We start from the raw sequence: 24,991 nt of genomic DNA, 5'->3' as shown, positions 1-24,991 counted from the left end.
AAATGAAATTCTCAAAGCACAATTGTTAACAATTCTGAAAAGAGGGAAGAATAGGAAGCATTTAAGGAAACCAGGATGGATGAACACAGAACTTAAGCACATGCTAAAAAGGAAGAAAAAAATGTTTATAAAATGGAAAGAGGGAGGCATATCTAAAGAAGAATATAATGCTGTCTGCAGAACCTGCAGGGCACAAATCAGATTACAGTCATGGCCAAAAGTTTTGAGAATGACACAAATATTAATTTTTACAAAGTCTACTGCTTCATTTTTTCTAATGGCAATTTGCATATACTCCAGAATGTTATAAAGAGTGATCAGCTTAACAGCAATTACTTACAAAGTCAATATTTGCCTAGAAAATTAACTTTATCCCCCAAAACACATTTCAACATCATTGCAGCCCTGCCTAAAAAGGACCAGCTAACATCGTTTCAGTGATTGCTCCATTAACACAGGTGTGGGTGTTGATGAGGACAGGGCTGGAGATCACTCTGTCATGATTAAGAACTGGACACTGGACACTTTAAAAGGAGGCTGGTGCTTGGCATCATTGTTTCTCTTCTGTTAACCATGGTTATCTCTAAAGAAACACGTGCAGTCATCATTGCACTGCACAAAAATGGCCTAACAGGGAAGAGTATCGCAGCTAGAAAGATTGCACCTCAGTCAACAATCTATCGCATCATCAAGAACTTCAAGGAGAGAGGTTCCCTTGTTGCCAAAAAGGCTCCAGGGCGCCCAAGAAAGACCAGCAAGCGCCAGGACCGTCTCTTAAAAGTGTTTCAGCTGCGGGATCGGGCTACCAGCAGTGCAGAGCTTGCTCAGGAATGGCAGCAGGCAGGTGTGAGTGCATCTGCATGCACTGTGAGGCGGAGACTCTTGGAGCAAGGCCTGGTCTCAAGGAGGGCAGCAAAGAAGCCACTTCTCTCCAGAAAAAACATCATGGACAGACTGATATTCTGCAAGAGGTACAGGGAGTGGACTGCTGAGGACTGGGGTAAAGTCATTTTCTCTGATGAATCCCCTTTTCGATTGTTTGGGACATCTGGAAAATGGCTTATTCGGAGAAGACCAGGTGAGCGCTACCACCAGTCTTGTCTCATGCCAACTGTCAAGCATCCTGAAACCATTCATGTGTGGGGTTGCTTCTCAGCCAAGGGAATAGGCTCTCTCTCAGTCTTGCCTAAAAACACAGCCATGAATAAAGAATGGTACCAGAATGTCCTCCAAGAGCAACTTCTCCCAACCGTCCAAGAGCAGTTTGGCGATCAACAATGCCTTTTTCAGCATGATGGAGCACCTTGCCATAAAGCAAAGGTGATAACTAAATGGCTCAGGGAACAAAACATAGAGATTTTGGGACCATGGCCTGGAAACTCCCCAGATCTTAATCCCATTGAGAACTTGTGGTCAATCATCAAGAGACGGGTGGACAAACAAAAACCTTCAAATTCAGACAAAATAAAAGCATTGATTTTGCAAGAATGGACTGCTATCAGTCAGGATTTGATCCAGAAGTTGATTGATAGCATGCCAGGGAGAATTGCTGAGGTCCTGAAGAAGAAGGGTCAACACTGCAAATATTGACTTGCTGCATTAACTCATTCTAACTGTCAATATAACCTTTTGTTACTCATAATATGATTGCAATTATATTTCTGTATGTGATAAAAACATCTGACAAACACACATAAAAACCAGAGGGCAGCAGATCATGTGAAAATATAATATTTGTGTCATTCTCAAAACTTTTGGCCATGACTGTAGCTAAAGCTGAAAATGAATTGAGGCTTGCAAGAGATGTCAAAAGCAATAATAAAGGATTTTGGGGATATGTCAAAAGTAAAAGAAAAGTCAAAGATGCTATAGGATTTTTACAGGATGAAAATGATGAAATGGTAAGACAGGATGTTGAGAAGGCTGAACTTTTAAATTCCTATTTTGCATCTATTTTCTCTCAGAAAGGAAATGTTACATCAACTGTTCTTCACTGTCCTATTAAGGGAATAGAAGAATCCAGGATATCTATAAACAGAAAGATAGTGAGGAAACACTTAGCTAACCTAAATTAATTCAAGTCTCCAGGTCCAGATGAATTACACCCCAGAGCACTGAAGGAGATAGCAGAAGAAATTTTTGAACCCCTCTCCATAATCTTTGAAAATTCTTGCAGAACAGGAGAAGTGCCAGAAGACTGGAGAAGAGCAAATGTTGTTCCTATCTTCAAAAAGGGGAAGAAGGTGGACCCAGGCAACTATAGGCAGGTGAGTCTGACTTCTATACCAGGAAAGATCTTTGAACAAATTATTAAACAACATGTATGTCAGTACCTGGATAAGAATGAAGTGATTAAACAGAGTCAGCATGGGTTTGTAACTAATAAGTCATGTCAGACTAACTTAATTTCCTTCTATGACGGAATCACTGATTGGGTGGATCAAGGAAATGCTGTAGATATAGTATATCTTGACTTCAGCAAAGCATTTGACAAAGTCTCTCATACAATCCTTATTGAAAAAATGACCAAGTATGGAATGGACAAGGCAACTGTTAGGTGGATTCATAACTGGCTTAGTGATCGGACCCAAAGAGTGGTCGTAAAGGGCTGCACATCCAGTTGGAAGAATGTCTCAAGTGGGGTACCACAGGGCTCTGTCCTGGGCCCTGTATTGTTCAACATCTTTATCAACGATTTAGATGAAGGAATTGAGGGTAAACTGATTACATTTGCTGATGACACAAAGCTAGGAGGGATAGCTAATACTAGAGAAGAGAGAGAGAGGATTCAAAAAGATATAAATAAACTGGGGAAGTGGGCAGCAACTAACAGAATGGTTTTTAACAGGGAGAAATGCAAAGTACTACATCTGGGCAATAAAAATGAAAAAAGCATATACAGAATGGGAGGAATAGGGCTAAGTGACAGCACATGTGAAAAAGACTTGGGTATACTAATAGATCACAGACTGAATATGAGTCAACAGTGTGATGCAGCAGCAAAAAAGGCAAATGCAATTCTAGGATGTATTAACAGAAGCATACAATTTAGATCACGTGAAGTCATTATTTCCCTCTACTCCTCTTTGGTCAGACCTCATCTGGAATATTGTGTCCAGTTTTGGGCACCACATTTTAAAAAAGACATCAACAAACTGGAGCAAGTTCAGAAAAGAGCGACCAGAATGGTGACCGGTCTGCACACCCTGTCTTATGAGGAAAGGTTGCAGGATTTGGGAATGTTTAGTTTGCAAAAGAGAAGACTGAGAGGAGACTTAATAGCTGTCTACAAATATCTAAAGGGCTGTCACATTGTAGAAGGATCAACTTTATTCTCATTTGCACAAGGAAAGACTAGAAGCAATGGGATGAAACTGAATGGGAGGAGACACAGATTAGATATTAGAAAAAACTTTTTGACAGAGTAATCAATGAGTGGAACAGGCTGCCACGAGAAGTGGTGAGTTCTCCTTCAATGGAAGTCTTCAAACAGAGGCTGGACAGACATCTGACTGGGATGATTTAGCGAATCCTGCTTTGAGCAGGGGGTTGGACCAGATGGCCCAGGAGGTCCCTTCCAACTCTACGATTCTATGATTCTAATTTTAGACCATTCTTCTTTGGCAAACTGCTCCAGGTCCCTGATATTTGAAGGGTGCCTTCTCCAAACTGCCATTTTTAGATCTCTCCACAGGTGTTCTATGGGATTCAGGTCTGGACTCATTGCTGGCCACCTTAAAAGTCTCCAGTGCTTTCTGTCAAACCATTTTCTAGTGCTTTTTGAAGTGTGCTTTGGGTCATTGTCCTGCTGGAAGACCCATGACCTCTGAGGGAGACCCAGCTTTCTCACACTGGGGCCTACACTGTGCTGCAAAATTTGTTGGTAGTCTTCAGACTTCATAATGCCATGCACACGGTCAAGCAGTCCAGTGCCAAAGGCAGCAAAGCAACCCCAAAACATCAGGGAACCTCCGCCATGTTTGACTGTAGGGACCGTGTTCATTTCTTTTAATGCCTCTTTTTTTCTCCTGTAAACTCTATGTTGATGCCTTTGCCCAAAAAGCTCTACTTTTGTCTCATTTGACCAGAGAAAATTCTTCCAAAACGTTTTAGGCTTTTTCAGGTAAGTTTTGGCAAACTCCAGCCTGACTTTTTAATGTCTCGGGGTAAGAAGTGGGGTCTTCCTGGGTCTCCTACCATACAGTCCCTTTTCATTCAGGCGCCGACGGATAGTACGGGTTGACACTGTTGTACCCTCGGATTGCAGGGCAGCTTGAACTTGTTTGGATGTTAGTCGAGGTTCTTTATCCTTCATCCGCACAATCTTGCGTTGAAATCTCTTGTCAATTTTTCTTTTCCGTCCACATCTAGGGAGGTTAGCCACAATGCCATGGGCTTTAAACTTCTTGATGACACTGCGCACGGTAGACACAGGAACATTCAGGTCTCTGGAGATGGACTTGTAGCCTTGAGATTGCTCATGCTTCCTCACAATTTGGTTTCTCAAGTCCTCAGACAGTTCTTTGGTCTTCTTTCTTTTCTCCATGCTCAATGTGGTACACACAAGGACAGAGGTTGAGTCAACTTTAATCCATGTCAACTGGCTGCAAGTGTGATTTAGTTATTGCCAACACCTGTTAGGTGCCACAGGTAAGTTACAGGTGCTGTTAGTTACACAAATTAGAGAAGCATCACATGATTTTTCGAACAGTGCCAATACTTTTGTCCACCCTATTTATATGTTTGGTGTGTAATTATATCCAATTTTGCTTTAGGACAATTCTTTTTGTGTTTTTTCATTTAAGACAAATTAAATGAAGATAATAATACCAAAGAATTTGTGTTTGCAATCATTTTCAAGAAGAAACTGAGTATTATCTGACAGAATTGCAGGGGTGTCAATACTTTTTGCCACAGCTGTGTGTGTGTGTGTGTATATATATATATATATATATATATATATATATATATATATATATATATATATATATATATTTATTTTGTGGGGAATAGATAGCCCAGCTGGGATCTTTGCTTTGGCACAAGCGTGTGGCTATGAAGTCACTTCAGCAGACTAGCAATATGGACACGGCATATTTATTGTGCACACTTGTTATCCAATGTTACACATGCCAAACATGAAATAAAACGTCTAAGGCCATCTGGCCACTAACTAACAATAGCAGGCTAACTACAAAATAAACCTATATAACAGCAAACAAGTCCATGTTATCTTACTGTGTCAGCTCCCAGCTCAGCAGACGATAGACTGAGAGATTCCAGCTCCTCCTGATTATATCAGCTGGACCAGTCAGGAAACCAAAACCTGGATTGAATTAGTGGAGGGGGAACTACCAGTCCTTTCCATGCTGATCACTAAGGAAACCAGGACTGGATTACAGTGAAATCAACTGGCTTCATCATCAGTACAGGGAGACATATGAAATGAAACGGGGAGAAACATACCTGTTTTCTAGTACCTCTCCCCTTGGCACCTCACACACCCCCCTCCTCTGTTCGAGCCCGTGGGGTCGGACACGACGAGTCACCAAGCAGTGCGTTCTAGACAACGCATCTGCATTTCTGTGCTCTGTGCCCGCCCTGTGCTCAACGGAAAATTTAAACCCTTGTAATGCTAAGAACCAGCGTGTCACCCGTGCATTGCCTTCTTTTCCCCGGGACATCCACGTTAGGGGCGAATGGTACGTCACTAGCCTAAACTGGCGACCTAGTAAATAATAGCGCAAGGTGCACAGGGCCCATTTCACAGCCAGGGCTTCCCGCTCAACTACACTGTAGTTCTTTTCTGCTCTCGTAAGCTTTCTGCTTAGATAGGCCACTGGGTGTTCCTCGCCATTTACTTCTTGAGACAAAACCGCGCCGAGGCCCACCCCAGAGGCGTCTGTTTGGACAATAAACTCCCGTTTAAAGTCTGGTGCAACCAACACTGGTTGGTCACAGAGGACTGTTTTCAATCGCTGAAAGGCCTCCTCTGCTTCTGCGTTCCACTTTATTGTGACAGATTTCGACCCCTTAGTAAGATCTGTGAGAGGAGCTGCGATGGTCGCAAAATGTTTGATGAACCGCCTATAATAACCAACGATCCCTAAAAAAGCTCCAACCTGTTTTTTGGTTACCGGTCGTGGCCAATTTTGAATAGCATCCACTTTATTGGCTTGAGGCTTCACGACGCCTCTCCCTATGCTATATCCCAGATAGCGAGCCTCTTCCAATCCCAACGTACATTTCTTGGGATTGGCTGTCAACCCAGCTGTTTTTCGGGAGTCTAATACGGCTTGTACTTTTGACAAATGCGTGTCCCAGTCATTGCTAAAGATAATAATGTCGTCCAAGTACGCAGATGCATACTGGCCATGGGGTTTTAGGACAATATCCATTAGACGTTGGAAGGTGGCTGCGGAACCATGCAACCCAAATGGCATATCTCGATACTGGAATAATCCCTGGGGCGTAACAAAGGCAGTTTTCTCTTTGGCTGATTCCGTGAGGGGAATCTGCCAATAACCTTTTGTTAAGTCAATAGTGGATATGTACCTAGCTGAACCCAGTCTCTCTATCAGTTCATCGACTCTTGGCATCGGGTAGGCATCGAATTTCGATACTTCGTTTACTTTCCGAAAATCGTTACAAAATCGGATAGTCCCATCGGGTTTGGGCACCAGTACGATAGGGCTAGCCCAATCACTCCGGGACTCCTCAATGACCCCGAGCTCTAACATCTTCACTTCCTTGGCAATGGCTTGTCTCCGAGCCTCCGGAATTCGATATGGTTTAAGCCGTACCCGCGCCTGTGGATCAGTAATAATGTCATGTTTAATTAGGTGAGTCCGGCCAGGAAGTTCCGAGAAAATATCTGCGTTCCTCTGTATGAACTCCCTGGTCTCTCGTTTTTGGCTTTCGGATAGCGTCTCTGCAATACCCACTTCTGGCGGAGCTACCTGGGGGTCCTTTACCTTAGAAGGTGGTGCCCCTCGAGGCCCATCCTCAAGGGCAGCTCCTGCCACCAGACTCTCCCTGTCCCGCCAGGCCTTAAGCAAGTTTATGTGGTATATTTGTTCGGGCTTTCTCTTGTCTGGTTGGTGTATCTTATAATTTACTTCACCTACTCGTTCCAGCACTTCGTATGGTCCCTGCCATTTCGCAAGAAATTTATTCTCTATGGTAGGCACCAATACCAACACCCTGTCTCCGGGTTGAAAGACACGTGTTTTTGCCGCTCGGTTGTATACCGTGCTTTGGGCATGTTGTGCGCGCTCTAAACACTCTTTAACTATTGGCATAACTGCTGCAATTCGGTCCTGCATAAGTGTTATGTGTTCAATTACACTGCGATAAGGAGTCACCTCTTGTTCCCAAGTCTCCTTGGCAATATCTAACAGGCCTCTAGGACACCGCCCATAAACCAACTCAAAAGGTGAAAAGCCTGTGGAGGATTGGGGTACCTCACGTATAGCGAACAGGAGGTATGGTAGTAGGGCATCCCAATCTCTCCCGTCCTTATCCACCACCCTTTTCAACATTCCCTTTAGGGTTTTGTTAAAGCGCTCCACCAAACCATCAGTCTGAGGGTGATATACTGAGGTACGCAAATAGGAGATTTTTAGCAGTTTACATAAATCCTTAAGTATACGAGACATAAAGGGGGTCCCTTGATCCGTAAGTATCTCTTTCGGAATGCCGGTGCGGGAAAACATATTAACCAGCTCCTTTGAAATTGATTTCGCATTGGCATTCCGCAAGGGCACTGCTTCGGGATAACGCGTGGCGTAATCCAATACTACCAAAATGTACTGATGACCCCTGGCAGATTTAACTAATGGACCAACTATATCCATTGCTATCCTCTCGAAGGGCACCTCTATTATTGGTAAGGGCACTAAGGGGCTTCTAAAATGTGACATAGGTGCGGTCAATTGACACGTAGGACATGACCGACAGTACTGGGTCACGTCTCCCACTAGACCCGGCCAAAAGAAACGTTGCAGAATACGGTGTTTTGTCTTTTCTACCGCCAGGTGACCTCCCAAGGGATGTTTATGTGCCAACTCCAAAACTACCTGGCGAAAGGATTTAGGAACCACTAGTTGTTCTACCACCACCCCTCGCACCTTGTCTATGTGATACAACATATCCTGCTGCACCGCCACGTGTGGGAACTCGTTTTGAGCCCCTGGGTACAATGGTCTTCCCTCGGAGACCTTTATGTTTTCCCACGCCCTTGCTAGAGTAGGATCCTGGTGCTGAGCGGTCCCGAACTTACCACGGGCCACCTCAAGGTCAGGCATTTCTAAAACATCCTCTAGCTGGTCTGCCTCGCCTGCATACACAGCCAGAGGAGAGTCCACAGATTCTAGTACTTCCTCTGAGATTAGTTCTCCGTCGTCTTGCTGCAATGGTTCAGGTGCTAGCTCCGGAGCACCGTCTTCAACTAGAGGGTTCATGCCACTTTTGAAGTTCCACAAGTCCCAAAATAAGGGAAAGTCTCTCCCCAGGATTACACTGTGTCCCATAGACTTTATGACTGCCGCCTGATGTCTTTTGGTCCCTACTGGCGTGGCAAGAGTAACCCAGGCGGTGGGGTAGTTCTTAGTATCCCCATGGATGCAACTAATGCCCACGGTTAAGTTCGTTAGGGCGCTAGAGTCCACCAAACTGGCATGTACCAAAGTTACTTGACTGCCGGAATCCAAGACGGCATTCACACTATAACCGTCAACCTCGACATGGCACACGTGTTGTTCATTTCCCGTGAGGGTCTCCGCCACACAGACTGACTGCACATATAATGAAAGACGCCTCATAGCATTACAGTCCATTGGCTCTGTAGTCATTGGGCAGTTAGCTGCTACATGGCCGAGCCCGCGACATCGCCAACATTGTATAGGCCCTTGTCTCCTCGATGGAGATCCCAGACGAGGTCTGCTGGCTTGATGTGAGCCCGTACCACCTCCATAGTCCTTTGTAGGTCTGCTACCCTTCATTGTGACGTTCTCTTCTTTTGAAGATGGAGTAGGTTTCGCAGGACTCTCCAGCGATTTCTTGGGGGGCCAGTGGGGTGCTAACGTCCCTTGGAGTAGGCTTTCAGAAGCATTGTAGCATTCGACCATATTCACCAACTGGTCAGCGTCACCCTGTCCAACCCACCTCTGGATCTTAGCGGGTAAGGACCGCAGGTACTTGTCTAGAAAAACATGCTCCACCATCTGTGCGGACGTCAAAGCCTCCGGTTGCAGCCATTTTTTTACTAGATGGATGAGATCATGCATTTGTGAGCGGGCTGGCTGATGCTCCACAAAATTCCATAAATGCACCCTCTGTGCACGTACATACGTGTTTACTCCCAGCCTTGCCAGGATTTCGCCTTTGAGTTTGATATAGTCCATAGCATCCGCTCCACTCAGATCATAATAGGCTTTTTGTGGATCTCCGCTCAGAAATGGAGCCACTACCTCAGCCCATCTGTCCAGTGGTAAGTGCTCACGTTCTGCAATACGTTCAAACACGGTGAGGTATGCTTCCACATCATCGTCTGCGGTCATTTTAAGCAAAGTCTTCTGTACGGCTTTCTGCGCACTAGCAGCGCTTTGTGCACGGTCTCCCTCATCTCGGGGTTGCCGAACCAAGGCCTGTTTTATTGCCTCCAACTGCTCTTGCTGCATCTGGTGTTGCTGCTCCAGAGCCTTCTGGAACCAAGCATTAGTCTGCTATTGTTGCACATTTGCTTGCAATAACTGCTTCACTAGTTCCTCCATATTACTGGACTCTTGGCTCTTCAAAAGCGCAGAAGCTTTCAGCCAGGACATACACAGCGTTTTCTCTGCAGTCACAGTCCAGCAGCCACAACTGCCCGCATTCGAAACACCATTTGTGGGGAATAGATAGCTCAGCTGGGATCTTTGCTTTGGCACAAGCGTGTGTGGCTATGAAGTCACTTCAGCAGACTAGCAATATGGACACGGCATATTTATTGTGCACACTTGTTATCCAATGTTACACATGCCAAACATGAAATAAAACGTCTAAGGCCGTCTGGCCACTAACTAACAATAGCAGGCTAACTACAAAATAAACCTATATAACAGCAAACAAGTCCATGTTATCTTACTGTGTCAGCTCCCAGCTCAGCAGACGATAGACTGAGAGATTCCAGCTCCTCCTGATTATATCAGCTGGACCAGTCAGGAAACCAAAACCTGGATTGAATTAGTGGAGGGGGAACTACCAGTCCTTTCCATGCTGATCACTAAGGAAACCAGGACTGGATTACAGTGAAATAAACTGGCTTCATCATCAGTACAGGGAGACATATGAAATGAAACGGGGAGAAACATACCTGTTTTCTAGTACCTCTCCCCTAGGCACCTCACAATATATATATATATATATATATATATATATATATATATATATATGTATGTGTGTGTGTGTGTGTGATAAACTATAAGTGGCAAAAAACAGTTTTCAACAGAAACAAACTAACATTTGTGCAGTCTATGAATTTGTTCTAAGAAATAGAATTGCCTCCATCAGATCCTCCTTCATAGTTGACCTCAAATCTGACCTAATTTTTTTTAAGGCTAGAGAACAACCTCTCTACGCTAACTTGGGTTGGAGGCAAAGCAGTAACCGCATGGGCAACATCTCTAACAACAGGGGCGTAACTACCGGAGTAGCAGCCGAAGCGGTTGCTTTGGGGCCCGGCCCATATAGGGGCCCCGGCTCCAATCGGCGCTACCCGGGTAGTGCAATATTAACTACACAACTTGAACTCCTCCTGACCTCCTCCTAGCATCATAGCATGTGACACATGTCTCTTGCAGCTCCGTGGCCCGTGCTTATTATCTCCATCTTCAGTTCTCAGCGGCGTCAGCGCAGCTGTCCTTCCTGCTTTCAGCGTCCGCTCATAACCTATGTGCATAAGTAATGAGCGGCTCATTACATATGCGCATATGTAATGAGCGGCACTGGCGGCTCCCTGGCTGGCTGTCTCCAGCGGCGGCGGCTCCTGTTTGTGTCTGGTCTCACGTGACATGACGCACTGACGCCGGTGAGTCACTCTTGGCCCTGACCGCCACGTGACCTGGTCCTTCTATGCTGTCTGCAGTCAGTGGTTCGCGCGGGCGGTGAGTCACCGTCCCGGTCCCGCGTTTCTTTCCTCTCCTCTCCTGTAGTAGCGATCCTGGCTGTGCTGCTGCTTCCGCTCCTGTCCTAGTCTAGTGTCCTGTGTCTGACTCTGACTGAGTGTGTTACCGTGCTGCTGCCGCATCCCTGAGCCATGACTGAGCACTCCTGTCAGCGGGTCCGGTGAGTACTGTGAGTGAGTCACAAACTAGCATAAATACACACTGCTCTGGCTGCGATGGGGCAGCGTTATAAAACCGCAGATAAACGGATATAATGGAGCAGTAGCAGCTGCGGAGAGTATTTATCAGCTTATAACGGGGCACTGGCAGTCACCTGTAATATCAGCTCAGCGCTATTAATATCAGTGCAGCGGCCTGCGGATTATATCTCTGCGGACTATATCTCTAGATTATATCTCTGTGGATTATATCTCTGTGGATTATATCTCTGTGGATTATATCTCTGTGGATTATATCTCTGTATATTATATCTCTATGGATTATATCTCTATAGATTATATCTCTGTGGATTATTTCTCTGACAGTAGTGACTAGTCAGTGTCAATCGATCAATGTATAAAATAGCAGGGCAGGGGAAAGGGTCCAGCTCCAGCAGGGGACGCTAGAGCCGGGAGACAGTCACACAGTGACACAGACTAGTCCAATGTCCTCGGCTGATGGCTGTGTCTGTGTGGTGGTGGGTGGGGGACTCTCTGCTCTACCGGCTGTGTGGTGGTGGTGGACTCTCTGCCGGGCTCCCTGTCTGACTCCTGCGGCCTGCTCAGTGTGTCCAGTGTCCTCCTCCTCGGTCATGCAGCTCTGCCAGCTCCTGACCACCGCTGTCCTACAGTGCCGGCCCGGCTGTGTGGTGGTGGTGTTGTGTGCTCTCTGCCGGCCTCCCTGTCTGACTCCTGCAACCCTGCGGCCTGCTCAGTGCGTCCAGTGTCCTCCTCGGTCATGCAGCTCTGCCGGCTCCCGACTACCGCTGTCCTGCAGTGCCGGACCGTGCCGGCCTGGCTGTGTGGTGGTATGTGTTTGTGTGCTCTCCGCCGGGCTCCCTCTGTCTGACTCCTGCCCTGTGGCCTGCCCTGTGTAGAGCTGGCTAGCCTGGTGTGGTGAGCTGCTCTGCTGTCTTTGCACCCTCCCTGGTGATGGGGCACCAATGAGAGGAAAAATAGGATTCTGGGGCCCCACGCAACGGTGGTCGCCCCTATGCTGTGTTAATAGTACGTCACCATCCTCCCTGGAAGTGCCGGCTACCTGATGGGGTCCCACTGGGGTCTTGAAGGGGGTGTGTCTTTGAGGGGCCCCCGTTTAAAAGTTTGCTATGGGGCCCAATCAGTTCTAGTTACGCCCCTGTCTAACAAGTTCCGGGTATAAAGGATTGCCTCATGCACAGTCAGTTTTGATGAACGGTTGAATTTTTCTATCTCTTTGAGAGCAAGTGAAACATTATGCTGAAATATGGTCAATCTGCTTGCTATAGGAGACGGAGTGAAGTCTTTTTCCTTGTGGCAACGCTTTGCCTGCTCCGTGTCATCCAAATACTTGTCAAAGTCAAACGCCTCATTTGATGAGGATGAAGATATGGCAGCAGTAGCACTGTCAGGACCAAAGTCCTCTTGCGCCTGGCAGTCCTCCTGTAGGCCACTCATCCTAACTGCTACCTCATTCAGAGCTTCTTTTCCTTTAGTAAGCTTTTGATCATCAAGCAGTATATGATGACTTGGGTCCACATAAACAGCTGCCAGAAAATTTTTTATTTTCCAATAGCTGTGTCTCTCTCCGTTTCATTGAAGCAGAAATGCCATCTGCGATTAAAGCTCCTCTTTGGCACAGGCAAAATAGCAAGTTCTTCCACTCCCTTATGAAAATGCCAGGAGTTAAATCCTCAGCTTGTAATTTTTTAGTCACTGTAAATGGGTGATTAAGCAATTCCTTCACAGCTGTGTCCATTGACCTTCATTTAGGGGTACCTGAGGGTTCGTCATATCTATAAGAAACGTTTTTAGTTCAAGCGATCGCTCAATCATTAAATAAGTGCTGCCCCACCGAGTGGCTTGATCGACAATTGCCCCTTTCCCAGCAAGTCGCATCAAGATGGAATAAATTTTAGGGGTTCTGGTGGCAATAACCAATTTCCTCACTTTTCCAATCAGATTTACAGCATATCCCTCTTGCAGACTCTCTCTTATAGCCAGCTGCAGCGTGTGCACAACACAGCGCATGTGATGAATATGAAAGTGTTTTGAAGCACCTTCAACAGGATCATCTATGTCTACTGTATAATTTTGCTGTTCTTCTGTTGTAATATCTGTTTGTTGCTCAGTTACATGAACAGAACTGTGACCTTCCATCTCAAACATACTGAATCCTAAATTTTCTTCTAGCTGTTGTTCATTACTCGCATTCATCAGTTTAATTGTACTTATCATGTTTGAAGCATTTTCCGTTACAATAGCAAGAACCTGTTCTTGTGTGAATGTAGCCTTAGATCAGGAACTGCCATTTATAGGACATTTCATAACTTTCCCAAATTCCTATGAAAAATTATTCAGCACATTGTGCAATGAACTACTGTACCCAATTTATTATATATTTTAGGAGTTGGTCCATTTTATACCGACTCCACCAAAATGAGCTCCGACTCCACAGCCCTGTGAGTAGGACTGGGGGGACGGTGAGCCATGCAATATTCATCTGTCCCCGTTCCCCCTCCGCGCTGTGCTGTGTTCCACGTCCTCTGACTGTGACGTTCAGGTCAGAGGGCGCGATGACGTCTTTAGTGCTCTCCCTCTGCCTGAACAGTCACTGCAGAGACCTGAAAAACACAGGAGCGTGCGGCGGGGGGAGTGGGGACAGGTGAATATCGCAAGTGCTGGGAGCCTGAGCCAGCGGCGACACCGGCACCTGGTCCCCATGGCGCGCTGGTGTCCCGCCTGCTCAGGACACCGGCACCTGGTTCCCAGCATTTTTTAATTTTTTAAATTTTATTTTATGGCAGCAGCATATGGGGCATATTTTAATATGGAGCATCTTATAGGGCCATCAGCCTTTATGGAGCATTATATGGGTCATATTTTAATATGGACCATCTTATGGGGCCATCATTAACCTTTGTGCAGCATTGTATGGGGCATATTTTTGTATGGAGCATCTTATGGGGCCCATCATGAACTGTATGGAGCATTATATGGGGGTCCTGATTCAATATGGATATTTTTAGATTAATTTTACTTTTATTGGTATCTATTTTTATTTTTGAAATTTACCAGTAGCTGCTGCATTTCCCACCCTAGGCTTATACTTCAGTCAACAAGTTTTCTCATTTTTGTGGCAAAATTAGGGGGCCTCGGCTTATACTCGGGTCAACTTTTACTCGAGTATATACGGTACATTTTTACCACAAATGTTGCAGCCCCACATTTTAGATTTTGACATGGGAAAATAGATAAAAAATGGCACCAAAATTTTTCACACAATTTCAACTGAATGTGGAAAAAAACATATGTGGTTGTACAGTGTTGCTAACCCATTGACGTGAGGGGTGGAGTGCTTTTTTGCCTTCTGGGGTGCAGATTTTCCTAGAATAGTTTGCATACTTTATATTCAGTGCTCATAAGTGCTATAAGAGCAGAATCCCCCCTCAAGTGACCCCATTTAGGAAATGATGCCCCTTTAGGAATTCATCTACAGGTGTAGTTACATTTTTGACCATGAGTTTATTCCAGAAACAAGCAGCAGTGGATGTTGGTGAGTGAAAATTGCAAACTGCCATTGTAACTGCCCTTTCATTAAGCCCAGCTCGTGCTTTATTTCTTGTAGATGAAGCACTAGGTTAAGGGACATTTTGGTTAAAAACGCATCAGAAAGGATCATGTGAATAGATTACATACAAGTCTTCCCATTCGTAATCATAAGTGCGGTCACTGCCCCTATTGCAAATTCCATTTGATTGATAAAATTATTCGCATAGGGGCAGTAAATCATTCTGTTCCAGAGTTTATTTCTTGTAAAAAGAATTATGTCGTTTTTGTGGTGGTATGCCCGTGCAAATATTTTTATATAGGGAAGACAATACGGCCACTATGTGTTCACTTCAGGGAACATTACAAATCTATTGCATCTAATAAAGGTGTGCCACGATTGATTAATCACGTCAGATAAATACATGCGAGGGATCCCGATGTCTTGGTATTTGCAGGTTTGGAGTAAATTTGCCCCCACAGGGGGGAGACCTACATAAACTTCTGCTTAGATGTGAGGCTAGGTGGATTATGCAGACGAACGCAATGGGTCCTGTAGGGTTTAATGATAGGGTGTAACATTTCTCTGGTATGGATGGTGGGCAATGTAATGATTTTTTTGAGTTGTGATTTTTTTTGTGTGTGATTTTTTTGAGCTGTGACTTTTGGATTGGCGATTGTGCAGAGAATTTATCGCAGGGAACGATTTGGGGGATGTCGTATGTGTCCCGGTTTGACTATTGTACATTGTAGCAGTGTGTCTACAATTTAGGTCATTGCATTGTTCTCAACTAATTATTATATTGGTTACATTTAAGCTGTATATTACTCGTATAACTATGTCACACACAACCAATTTTTGGATGAAAATCCTATATGAGAATTTATCCAGCGTTAATGAATTACCGGTTAGGCACATAATGATAATAAAATAATTTGATAAAGAAGAGCATACATATTAGGTCTTTATGAGCACGATTAAAAAGGCAATAATTTTTCCCTATGTATACATATGTTTCTGTACGTTTTCACGTTTGTATTCATTGTTTTTAATGTGTATGTATTTCATGTTATTATGGCAGCAGCTGTAGAAGGAGGAGCAAAACGGTGACAAGGTATGATTTCCTACGTGACATCCTTCTACTAAACTGACCCGTTGAAGCGCTAGTAGGTGCGAAACGGCCGTCGTTAGTTTGCTCACTCCTTTCTCCAGCCTCCCGGCCATGAAGTTTTAAATGGATTGCTAATAAAGCAGACTTTTTCACTTGGATCGGTGAGTGGTACAGCTTTCTTTCCTTCATTGGTATATATATATATATATTTTTTTTATATTAGTACCCATAAATTTTTAAGTTTGTGTCTTTGCCGTCATGACTTCATGATGATCTCAAGTCCCGGCGACAACTATCAGGACCCCACGATGACATTGCGGGGGGCTCCGATTGGAAGGGAAAGGGAGCTCCATCCCTCTCCCGGCCTTTTAAATACTACGATTAATATTTACTGTAGGTGGTTAAACTGCCAGAGGCGGTGCAGGCATCGTTCCTGGCAATGAAAGCCGGTTGTCAACTATGACGTTAATTGAGCGCGCAGCTCCTGTACATAACTAATACATCAGGAAGGAGTTAAGACATTGTTTTCTGTTTTACCTTATACTACTAATAAAAAAGCAAACGGCTACCTTGGTAATTAGAAAATAATCAGCCATGGGTCTAGAGGAGGACTGACCTCCATAATGTTACATAAATGACTCCCCTCTCCTAGTGTATCCTCACCCATCCCTGTAGACTGAGCCCTCGCGGGCAGGGTCCTCTCTCCTTCTGTACTTGTGTGTCCCTTGTCTTGAACATGTTTATTGTACTTGTCTATATTTCCCCTTTTCACATGTAAAGCGCCATGGAATAAATGGCGCTATATAAATGTATAATAATAAAATGACCTGCTAGATAGTACTAATTGACGTCTATTTATCTACTTCTAGTGTGAAAATTAGATGTATTTGTAGGTCAATTTTATGCAGAAATATGAAAAAGTTTCACAAACTTTCAAACACCAGTGTAAGGTTAGGTGATTTACACAAGAACCAAGGACGGACAACTGTTTGCAGAGGACACTGCTGCAAATAGGAAATGTTCAGATCCCCCAGTGCTCCCAAATTCAGCCAATGTTTCTGTTGGCTTAGGCCTGTTTCACACTTCCGTTTTTTCAAATCCGTCAAAATCCGTTGGTTTCCGTAAAAAAACGGATCCGCCATTTTTTTGCAGGATCCGTTTTTTTGTCCCATAGACTTCCATTAGTGGTTACCGCGGATCCGTCAAAAAAACGGATCCGTTTTTTTAAAAACGGATCCGTTTGCATCAGTTTCCGTCAAAAAAACGGAAACGGATCCGTTTGGCGGACACAAAAACGGAAGTGTGAAACAGGCCTTACATGACATATATAAGAATATGAAGGCCTTGTTCTTTTTTCTTGTATCCACTGTTTAGTTAAATTAATAAAAAGATACACAAAACCTTACTTTTTTCTCCAAAGCCATAACTTGTGTACATGACTAATCTCATCCAATGTAATTTGCTCTGTGCTATAGTGCTTGTATCTGTCAGAGAATGTATGAGAAGGAATCTCCTAACAAAACTGATTACAGATCCCTTTTATGAGTCTCCTCTGAATGTGTAACTGGATCAGATTCATGACAGACACAGGGAATCGTGACCTGAAAAGTGGCTATTATAGAGTAGTGAACATTTGTAAGGACATAACCTGGTGGCCAACGGTGTGATTTTAGTACGTCTTTGTTGTCTATTGTCCAGTTTGCACAGACATGTTATATAGTATATAATATAATTAGTATTATAATTCCAATGCAATGTTACTGAAAAAAATACAATTATTTGTATCCTTGCAGGTGACTTTACCAGGAGCTCAGAGGGGTGTCTGATCCGCTCAGATTTTTCAGCAGACAATCTTGATATTACACCCGATACTAATGAAGATACACCTCAAGATGTTATCAGAAAAAATCTGTCTTCTGATCCTGTTCAACAGGTCCTTGTTTCTGCTTCATCAAAGACAAATGTGCAAAACCAAAGTCACAAAAGGGCTCTTGATAATGAAACCGCTTACACAGGGGAGAAACCATATTCATGTTCGGAATGTGGAAGATGTTTTAGATATGGATTATTACTTTTTAGACATCAGATGGTACACACAGGGGAGATGACACTTTCATGTTCAGAATGTGGGAAAGATTTTACAAATAGATCAAGTCTTGTTAGACATGAGATGGTACACACAGGGGAGAAGCCATTTCCATGTTCAGAATGTGAAAAATGTTTTAATCGTAAATCAACTCTTGTAGTACATCTGAAAACTCACACAAGGGAGAAGCCATTTTCATGTTCAGAATGTGGCAAACAATATAGTGGCAAATACAGACTTTCAAAACATCAGAAAATTCACACAGCTGAGAAGCTATTTTCATGTTCAGAATGTGAGAAATGTTTTACTAAAAAAGCATATCTTGTTACACATCAGAGAATTCACACAGGAGAGAAACCATTTGAATGTTCAGAATGTGGGAAATGTTTTAATAATAAAGGAAATCTTGTTACACATCTAAAAATTCACACAGGAAAGTAGCCTTTTTTTTCAAATTCAAAGTTTTTTTTATTTTGTAACAGCATTATCTAATATAACACTATATATAAAATCAAAGTCTTGAAGAGGAAGAAAAGTAATATATGGACTTCTTATGCTTTAATTCTTTATGTAATGAATAAAAAGGGCTAATCATGGTACAAATAGCATGAAATCAATGTAGCATATGGATAAGCAAAGACACTTCAAAGATGAGAAGAAAAAGAGAAGTCAAAGGGATCCATGAGTATTTATCACTTAATAGAGTAGATTAGATGACAATCAGGGTGTAAGGATATTGATTGGCTGGAAGGTATTCGACAATTTGTTGGTCTATGGGAGTGCAAAGAAGAGAAACTTTAAGGCACCTTAGCCTAGTTTGTTAGAAAGGAAAATAGGGAAAGGTTTTCCAGTGAAACCATTTAGTAGCGGTTGTAATAGCTTTTCCATAGCATGGGTTCTAGCCATCTCTATGAACCATTCTTCTAAAGATTGGGGGGGTACTGAATTCCAACAAAGTGGTAGTATTGTTTTAGCTGTCTAAAGTAGATCCCTTTTAATAGTGATTTTCTAATACATGTTTTCTATGCCCAAAAAGGTGTATAAGGCTAGTTTCACACTAGCGCTTTTGAGCGCAGCGACGGCCTGCGCACGGCCGCCGCTAAGCCCCGCCCCCTGCCGCGCCTCCGCCGGTAGCTCCGCCTACCGGCGCATGACGCTGCATGCGTCCCCTATCTTTATCACTGGGAGTGCAGGCCGTGCGCAGTATGCGTTTGGCGACGCATGCGTCCTTTTGACGGTGCGCCGACCTGCGCCAAACGCAACCTGCTGCAGTTTGGTTGTGCTCGGCGCACCGTCAAAAAGGCGCATGCGCCGCATACTGTGCACGGCCTGCGCCCCCAGTGACAAAGATAGGGGACGCTTGCAGCGTCATGCGCCGGTAGGCGGAGCTACCGACGGAGGCGCGGCAGGGGGCGGGGCTTAGTGGCGGCCGTGCGCAGGCCGTCGCTGCGCTCAAAAGCGCTAGTGTGAAACTAGCCTTACAATGTAGTAAATCCCCCCCCCCCCCCATGGAGACCTTTCCCAGTGCAAACAACACTGTGTCCATCTATTAACAATATCCAACAATATTACAGTTTGGTGGAAATGCTTCTTTTAAGTTGAATTATATAGTTCATTTGAGCAATAAATTTGCTTCTGGACGGGGGCTCCTCTCTAATCCAATATTTTGCGATCACTTTTCTGGCAATAAACAATCTCGTAATTGCTATTTTCGTCATGTCTGTTTTTATTTCCTCAACATACCCTAATATACTGTACATGTCAGCAGATCCCTAGGGACAACGCACCCATACACCACTCCAATACAGTTCAACACTGCAATCCAAAAGGAACACAATCTGGGGCCATGCTGTCAACTCCTTAATAACTGATGACCTTGTTCCAGAATGTTTCTAGAGGCAGGCAAGACCACTATAAATGTGACATCGTCTCCCCACGCAACACCAACAAAGACTAGATGTGAAGGACGAAGTTCATTTCTCTCCAATAATGAAATGTGCCCCCTCCCTTGGCATCCCCCAAGACCATAAAAAAGCCATGCAGTGTTTATTTTTAATTAAAAACCAAGAATAAATCCTTTGAAGCTCATAACACAAAAGTGCGAAATCCCTTGCAAGCTGAAGTCTTTTGTCCGACTTGAAACACATGGATATGCCGCGTCGAATAACAAATCACAGCAAGGCTATGAGGTATTGAATCTGGAAAATGACCTATAATAACAGAATGCAATATCTCTGAGCCTAGCCGAGCATATCATCCGAATCGGCGTACCTTCCCCCATACGCCCGTGCCCAGCAGCCAATGGTAGCACTCTGCGCTAGGGAGTTATAAAGCTTAGCCACCTGGAATTACATGCGGGAGGCATATTTGGACTTTATGCGCAGATCAAATCCAGTAGCACTGCTGCCATTCCATTCAGAGCTTCGGGCGGAAAGTTGTGGGCCATTCACGGTTCTGGACTGGAGGTCATACTCTCAGGCTATGTGCACACGTTGCGGAATTGCAGCGGAAACTTCCGTGGGAATTCCGCAACTCCCTGCCACGGAAAATACGTTAGAATTCCGCATGTGTAATTCCTGCGTATTTCCCACGTTTTAACTAGCGTTTTGCAAGCGTAATTAGCTTGCAGAATGCTAGCGTTTTCTAAGCGATCTGTAGCATCGCTTGGAAAACTTGATTGACAGGTTGGTCACACTCGTCAAATATAGTGCTTGACAAGTGTGACCAACTTTTTACTACTGAGGTTGCCTATGCGGCGTCAGTAGTAAAAAGATATAATGTTAAAAAAAATAATAAAAAATGGTGTTTTTCTCACCTTCCGGCATCCTGAGCAGCGTCCCCGATCCTCGTGATGCTCCCGGCAACTCCCGTTCCTAGCGATGCCTTGCGACAATGACCTTTGACGTTGCGGTCAAGACCGCAATGTCATCAAAGGTCATTGTCGCAAGGCATCGCTGGGAACGGGAGTTGCCGGGATCATCGCTGAGGCCTGGGAATGCTGCAAGGGACACCGGAAAATGAGAATATCACCATTTTTTATTTTAATTCTATTTTTTAAAGGAATATGGTACCCAAAGCCTGGAGGAGAATCTCCTCTCCTCCAGACCCTGGGTACCATCTGCACATTTTCAGCTTACTTTGCGCATGGTGGCCATAGCCACAAGTGGAAAGTAAGCGGAACAATGCTTTCCTGTGTGTGCGAATTCCCGCGATTCCGCACAAAGAATGAGCATGCTGCGTATTTTTCCCCGATGTGATTTTGCAGTGGAAAAATACGAAGCATTAGCACAGCATGTGCGGAATGCCATTGAATACAATGGCTTGCTTATTTTATGCGTTTTTGCAGCATTTTCGCCGTCGAAAAAACGCGGCAAAAATGCACAAAATCCGCGGGAATTCCAGACGTGTGCACACAGCCTCAGAGATGGGAGGAGAGAGGCTGCAAAATCCCCTGCAAGCTACAGGCAAACTAAAGTCTTGTGTCCGACTTGAAATACATGGATATGCCTCGTCGTATAACAAATGAAAGCAAGGCTATCAGGTATTGAATCTGGAAAATTACCTACAATAGAATGCAATATCTCAGCCTAGCCGAGCACATCATCCGAATCGGCGTTCCATCCCCCATACGCCTGTGCCCGGCAGCCAATGGTAACACTGCGCTATGGAGTTATAAAGCTTAGCCACCTGGAATTACATACTGGAGGCATATTTGGGCTTTATGCGCAGTTAAAATCCAGCCAAATCCAGTGGCACTGCTGCCATTCCATTCAGAGCTTCGGGCGGAAAGTTGGGGGCCATTCACGGTTCTGGACTGGAAATCATACTCTCAGACATGGGAGGAGAGAGGCTGCACAAGCCCAGGGGTGGGCGCAGAGTGTGGGAGGAGCAGCCAAGGCGATAAATGTCAGCTCATTTTGGAGCCCAGTTTTCTGGCAGGAGGACCCGTTATCAGACAGAGCCAGGAAAGTCTGTAACTAAGACTTGGACTTGTGATCTATCAGCGCCTCCCTGTGGTCACATGCTACATAACACTAATTGCAACCTATCTATACGTTATCGTTTGTAAATAGTTATTTAGGTTGAAGGAAGACTTGAAGACTTTAAGTCCATCTAGTTCAACACATATCCTATCCTAACATGTTGATCCAGAGGAAGGCAAAAAAAAAAACCCATGTGGCAAACAGTAAGCTTCACATTGGGGGAAAAAAAAAAATCCTTCCCGACTCCACATACAGCAATCAGACTAGCTCCCTGGATCAACGCAATATTAAGGAAACTAGTATACACTCACTGGCCACTTTATTAGGTACACCATGCTAGTAAGGGGTTGGACCCCCTTTTGCCTTCAGAACTGCCTCAATTCTTCGTGGCAGAGATTCAACAAGGTGTTGGAAGCATTCCTCAGAGATTTTGGACCATATTGACATGATGGCATCACACAGTTGGCGCAGATTTGTCGGCTGCACATCCCTGATGCGAATCTCCCGTTCCACCACATCCCAAAGATGCTCTATTGGATTGAGATCTGGTGACTGAGGAGGCCATTTGAGTACAGTAAACTCATTGTCATGTTCAAGAAACCAATCTGAGATGATTCGAGCTTTATGACATGGTGCATTATCCTGCTGAAAGTAGCCATCAGATGTTGGGTACATTGTGGTCATAAAGGGATGGACATGGTCAGCAACAATACTCAGGTAGGCTGTGGCGTTGCAACGATGCTCAATTGGTACCAAGGGGCCCAAAGAGTGCCCAGAAAAAATTCCCCACACCATGACACCACCACCACCAGCCTGAACCGTTGATACAAGGCAGGATGGATCCATGCTTTCATGTTGTTTACGCCAAATTCTGACCCTACCATCCGAATGTCGCAGCAGAAATCGAGACTCATCAGACCAGGCAACGTTTTTCCAATCTTCTACTGTCCAATTTCGATGAGCTTGTGCAAATTGTAGCCTCAGTTTCCTGTTCTTAGCTGAGAGGAGTGGTACCCAGTGTGGTCTTCTGCTGCTGTAGCCCATCTGCCTCAAAGTTCGATGCACTGTGCGTTCAGAGATGCTCTTCTGCCTACCTTGGTTGTAACGGGTGGCAATTTGAGTCACTGTTGCCTTTCTATCAGCTCGAACCAGTCTGCCCATTCTCCTCTGACCTCTGGCATCAACATGGCATTTCCGGCCACAGAACTGCCGCTCACTGGATTTTTTTTCTTTTTCGGACCATTCTCTGTAAACCCTAGAGATGGTTGTGCGTGAAAATCCCAGTAGATCAGCAGTTTCTGAAATTCTCAGACCAGCCCTTCTGGCACCAACAATCATGCCACGTTCAAAGGCACTCAAATCACCTTTCTTCCCCATACTGATGCTCGGTTTGAACTGCAGGAGATTGTCTTGACCATGTCTACATGCCTAAATGCACTGAGTTGCCGCCATGTGATTGGCTGATTAGAAATTAAGTCTTAACACACAGTTGGACAGGTGTACCTAATAAAGTGGCCAGTGAGTGTATATACCCTGTAATATTATACTTTTCAAGCAAGGCATCCAGTCTCTTCTTAAATTTTAGTAGGGAATCACTCATTACAACATCATATGGCAGAGAGTTGCATAGTCTCACTGCTCTTACAGTAAAGAATCTGCGTCTGATTATGCTTAAACCTTCTTTCCTCCAGACGTAAGGGATGCTCCCTTGTCCCCGTCACAGGTCTAAGAGTAAAAAGATCATTAGATAGGTCTTTGTATTGTCCCCGCATATATTTATACATTGTAATAAGATCACCCCGAAGCCTTAGATTTTCCAAACTAAATAACCCCAAGTGTAATAACCTGTCTTGGTATTGCAGACCCCCTAGTTCCCTAATAACCTTGGTCGCTCTTCTCTGCACCCGCTCCAGTTCAGCTGTCTTTCTTATACACCGGAGACCATGCTGCGGATTCTGCTGCGGTTCAGCAGCGGATTTGGCCGCTGCGGGTCCGCAGCAGTTTTTGCTGCAGTGTACAGCACCATTATTCCCTATGGGAATAAAAAAAACGCAGTGTAGACGGTGCTGATTTTTTCACGTGTTTTTTCTGCGGTTTTGAAACCGCAGAAAGAATCGACGTCAATTCTTTCTGCGGAATCCGCAGCGGTTTGCCATCTCCATTGTGGAGATGAAAAACCGCAGAGGAATCCGCAGGTAAAAACCACAGGTCTTTTGACCTGCAGATTTACCAGCGGATTTTACAAAATCCGCGCAGCCAAATCCGCACACCATTCCGCAGCGTGTGCACGTAGCCTAAGTGTGGTCACACTAGTGACTTATATAGAGGTAAAATTATGTTCTCATGAGCATCTATGCCTCTTTTAATGCATCCCATTATTTTATTTGCCTTTGCAGCAGCTGCCTGACACTGGCCAATAAATGTGAGTTTGTCGTCCACCCATACACCCAGGTCTTTTTCAGTGACAGTTTTGCACAGTGTTTTACAATTAAGCACAGAATTATACATCTTGCTTGTTCTACCCAAGTGCATGACCTTACATTTATCCCCATTAAAGCTCATTTGCCATTTATCAGCCCAAGCTTCTAGTTTACATAAATCATCCTGTAACATAAAATTGTCCTCTGTATTGATTACCCTGCAGAGTTTAGTGTCATCTGCAAATATTGAAATTCTACTCTCCATGCCCCCTACAAGGTCATTAATAAATATGTTAAAAAGAAGCGGGCCCAAAACTGACCCCTGTGGTACCCCACTGCTAACCGTGACCCAGTTTGAGTGTGCTCCATTAATAACCACCCTTTGTTTCCTATCCCTAAGCCAGCTCTTAACCCACTTACACATATTTTCCCCCTCTCCCCATTGTTCTCATTTTATGTATCAACCTTTTGTGTGGCACCGTATCAAAAGCTTTTGAAAG

The 24,991-nt window shown here is 44.5% G+C and overlaps 1 protein-coding gene across 3 annotated transcripts in view; it reads left to right on the top strand.

The window, feature by feature from the left end:
- LOC141073940 (oocyte zinc finger protein XlCOF7.1-like) overlaps positions 1-18,640 on the top strand; it is a 78,835-nt gene extending 60,195 nt beyond the window's left edge. Inside the window, exon 7 of one of the 3 annotated variants that reach the window (XM_073561474.1) lies at positions 17,796-18,640. In XM_073561474.1, the coding sequence (XP_073417575.1) occupies positions 17,796-18,529 (734 nt within the window). In that variant the 3' untranslated portion in view covers positions 18,530-18,640. The remainder of the gene's footprint in view (positions 1-17,795) is intronic. The other 2 variants (XM_073561480.1, XM_073561486.1) reach the window with 2 other exon arrangements.
- Positions 18,641-24,991: the final 6,351 nt, after the last annotated feature.

This window comes from Dendrobates tinctorius, unplaced genomic scaffold, assembly GCF_039654945.1.
Source record: "Dendrobates tinctorius isolate UK_male_01 unplaced genomic scaffold, ASM3965494v1 ptg000014l, whole genome shotgun sequence".
NCBI lineage: Eukaryota > Metazoa > Chordata > Amphibia > Anura > Dendrobatidae > Dendrobates > Dendrobates tinctorius.
This window is presented reverse-complemented; position numbering and strand designations above follow the sequence as displayed.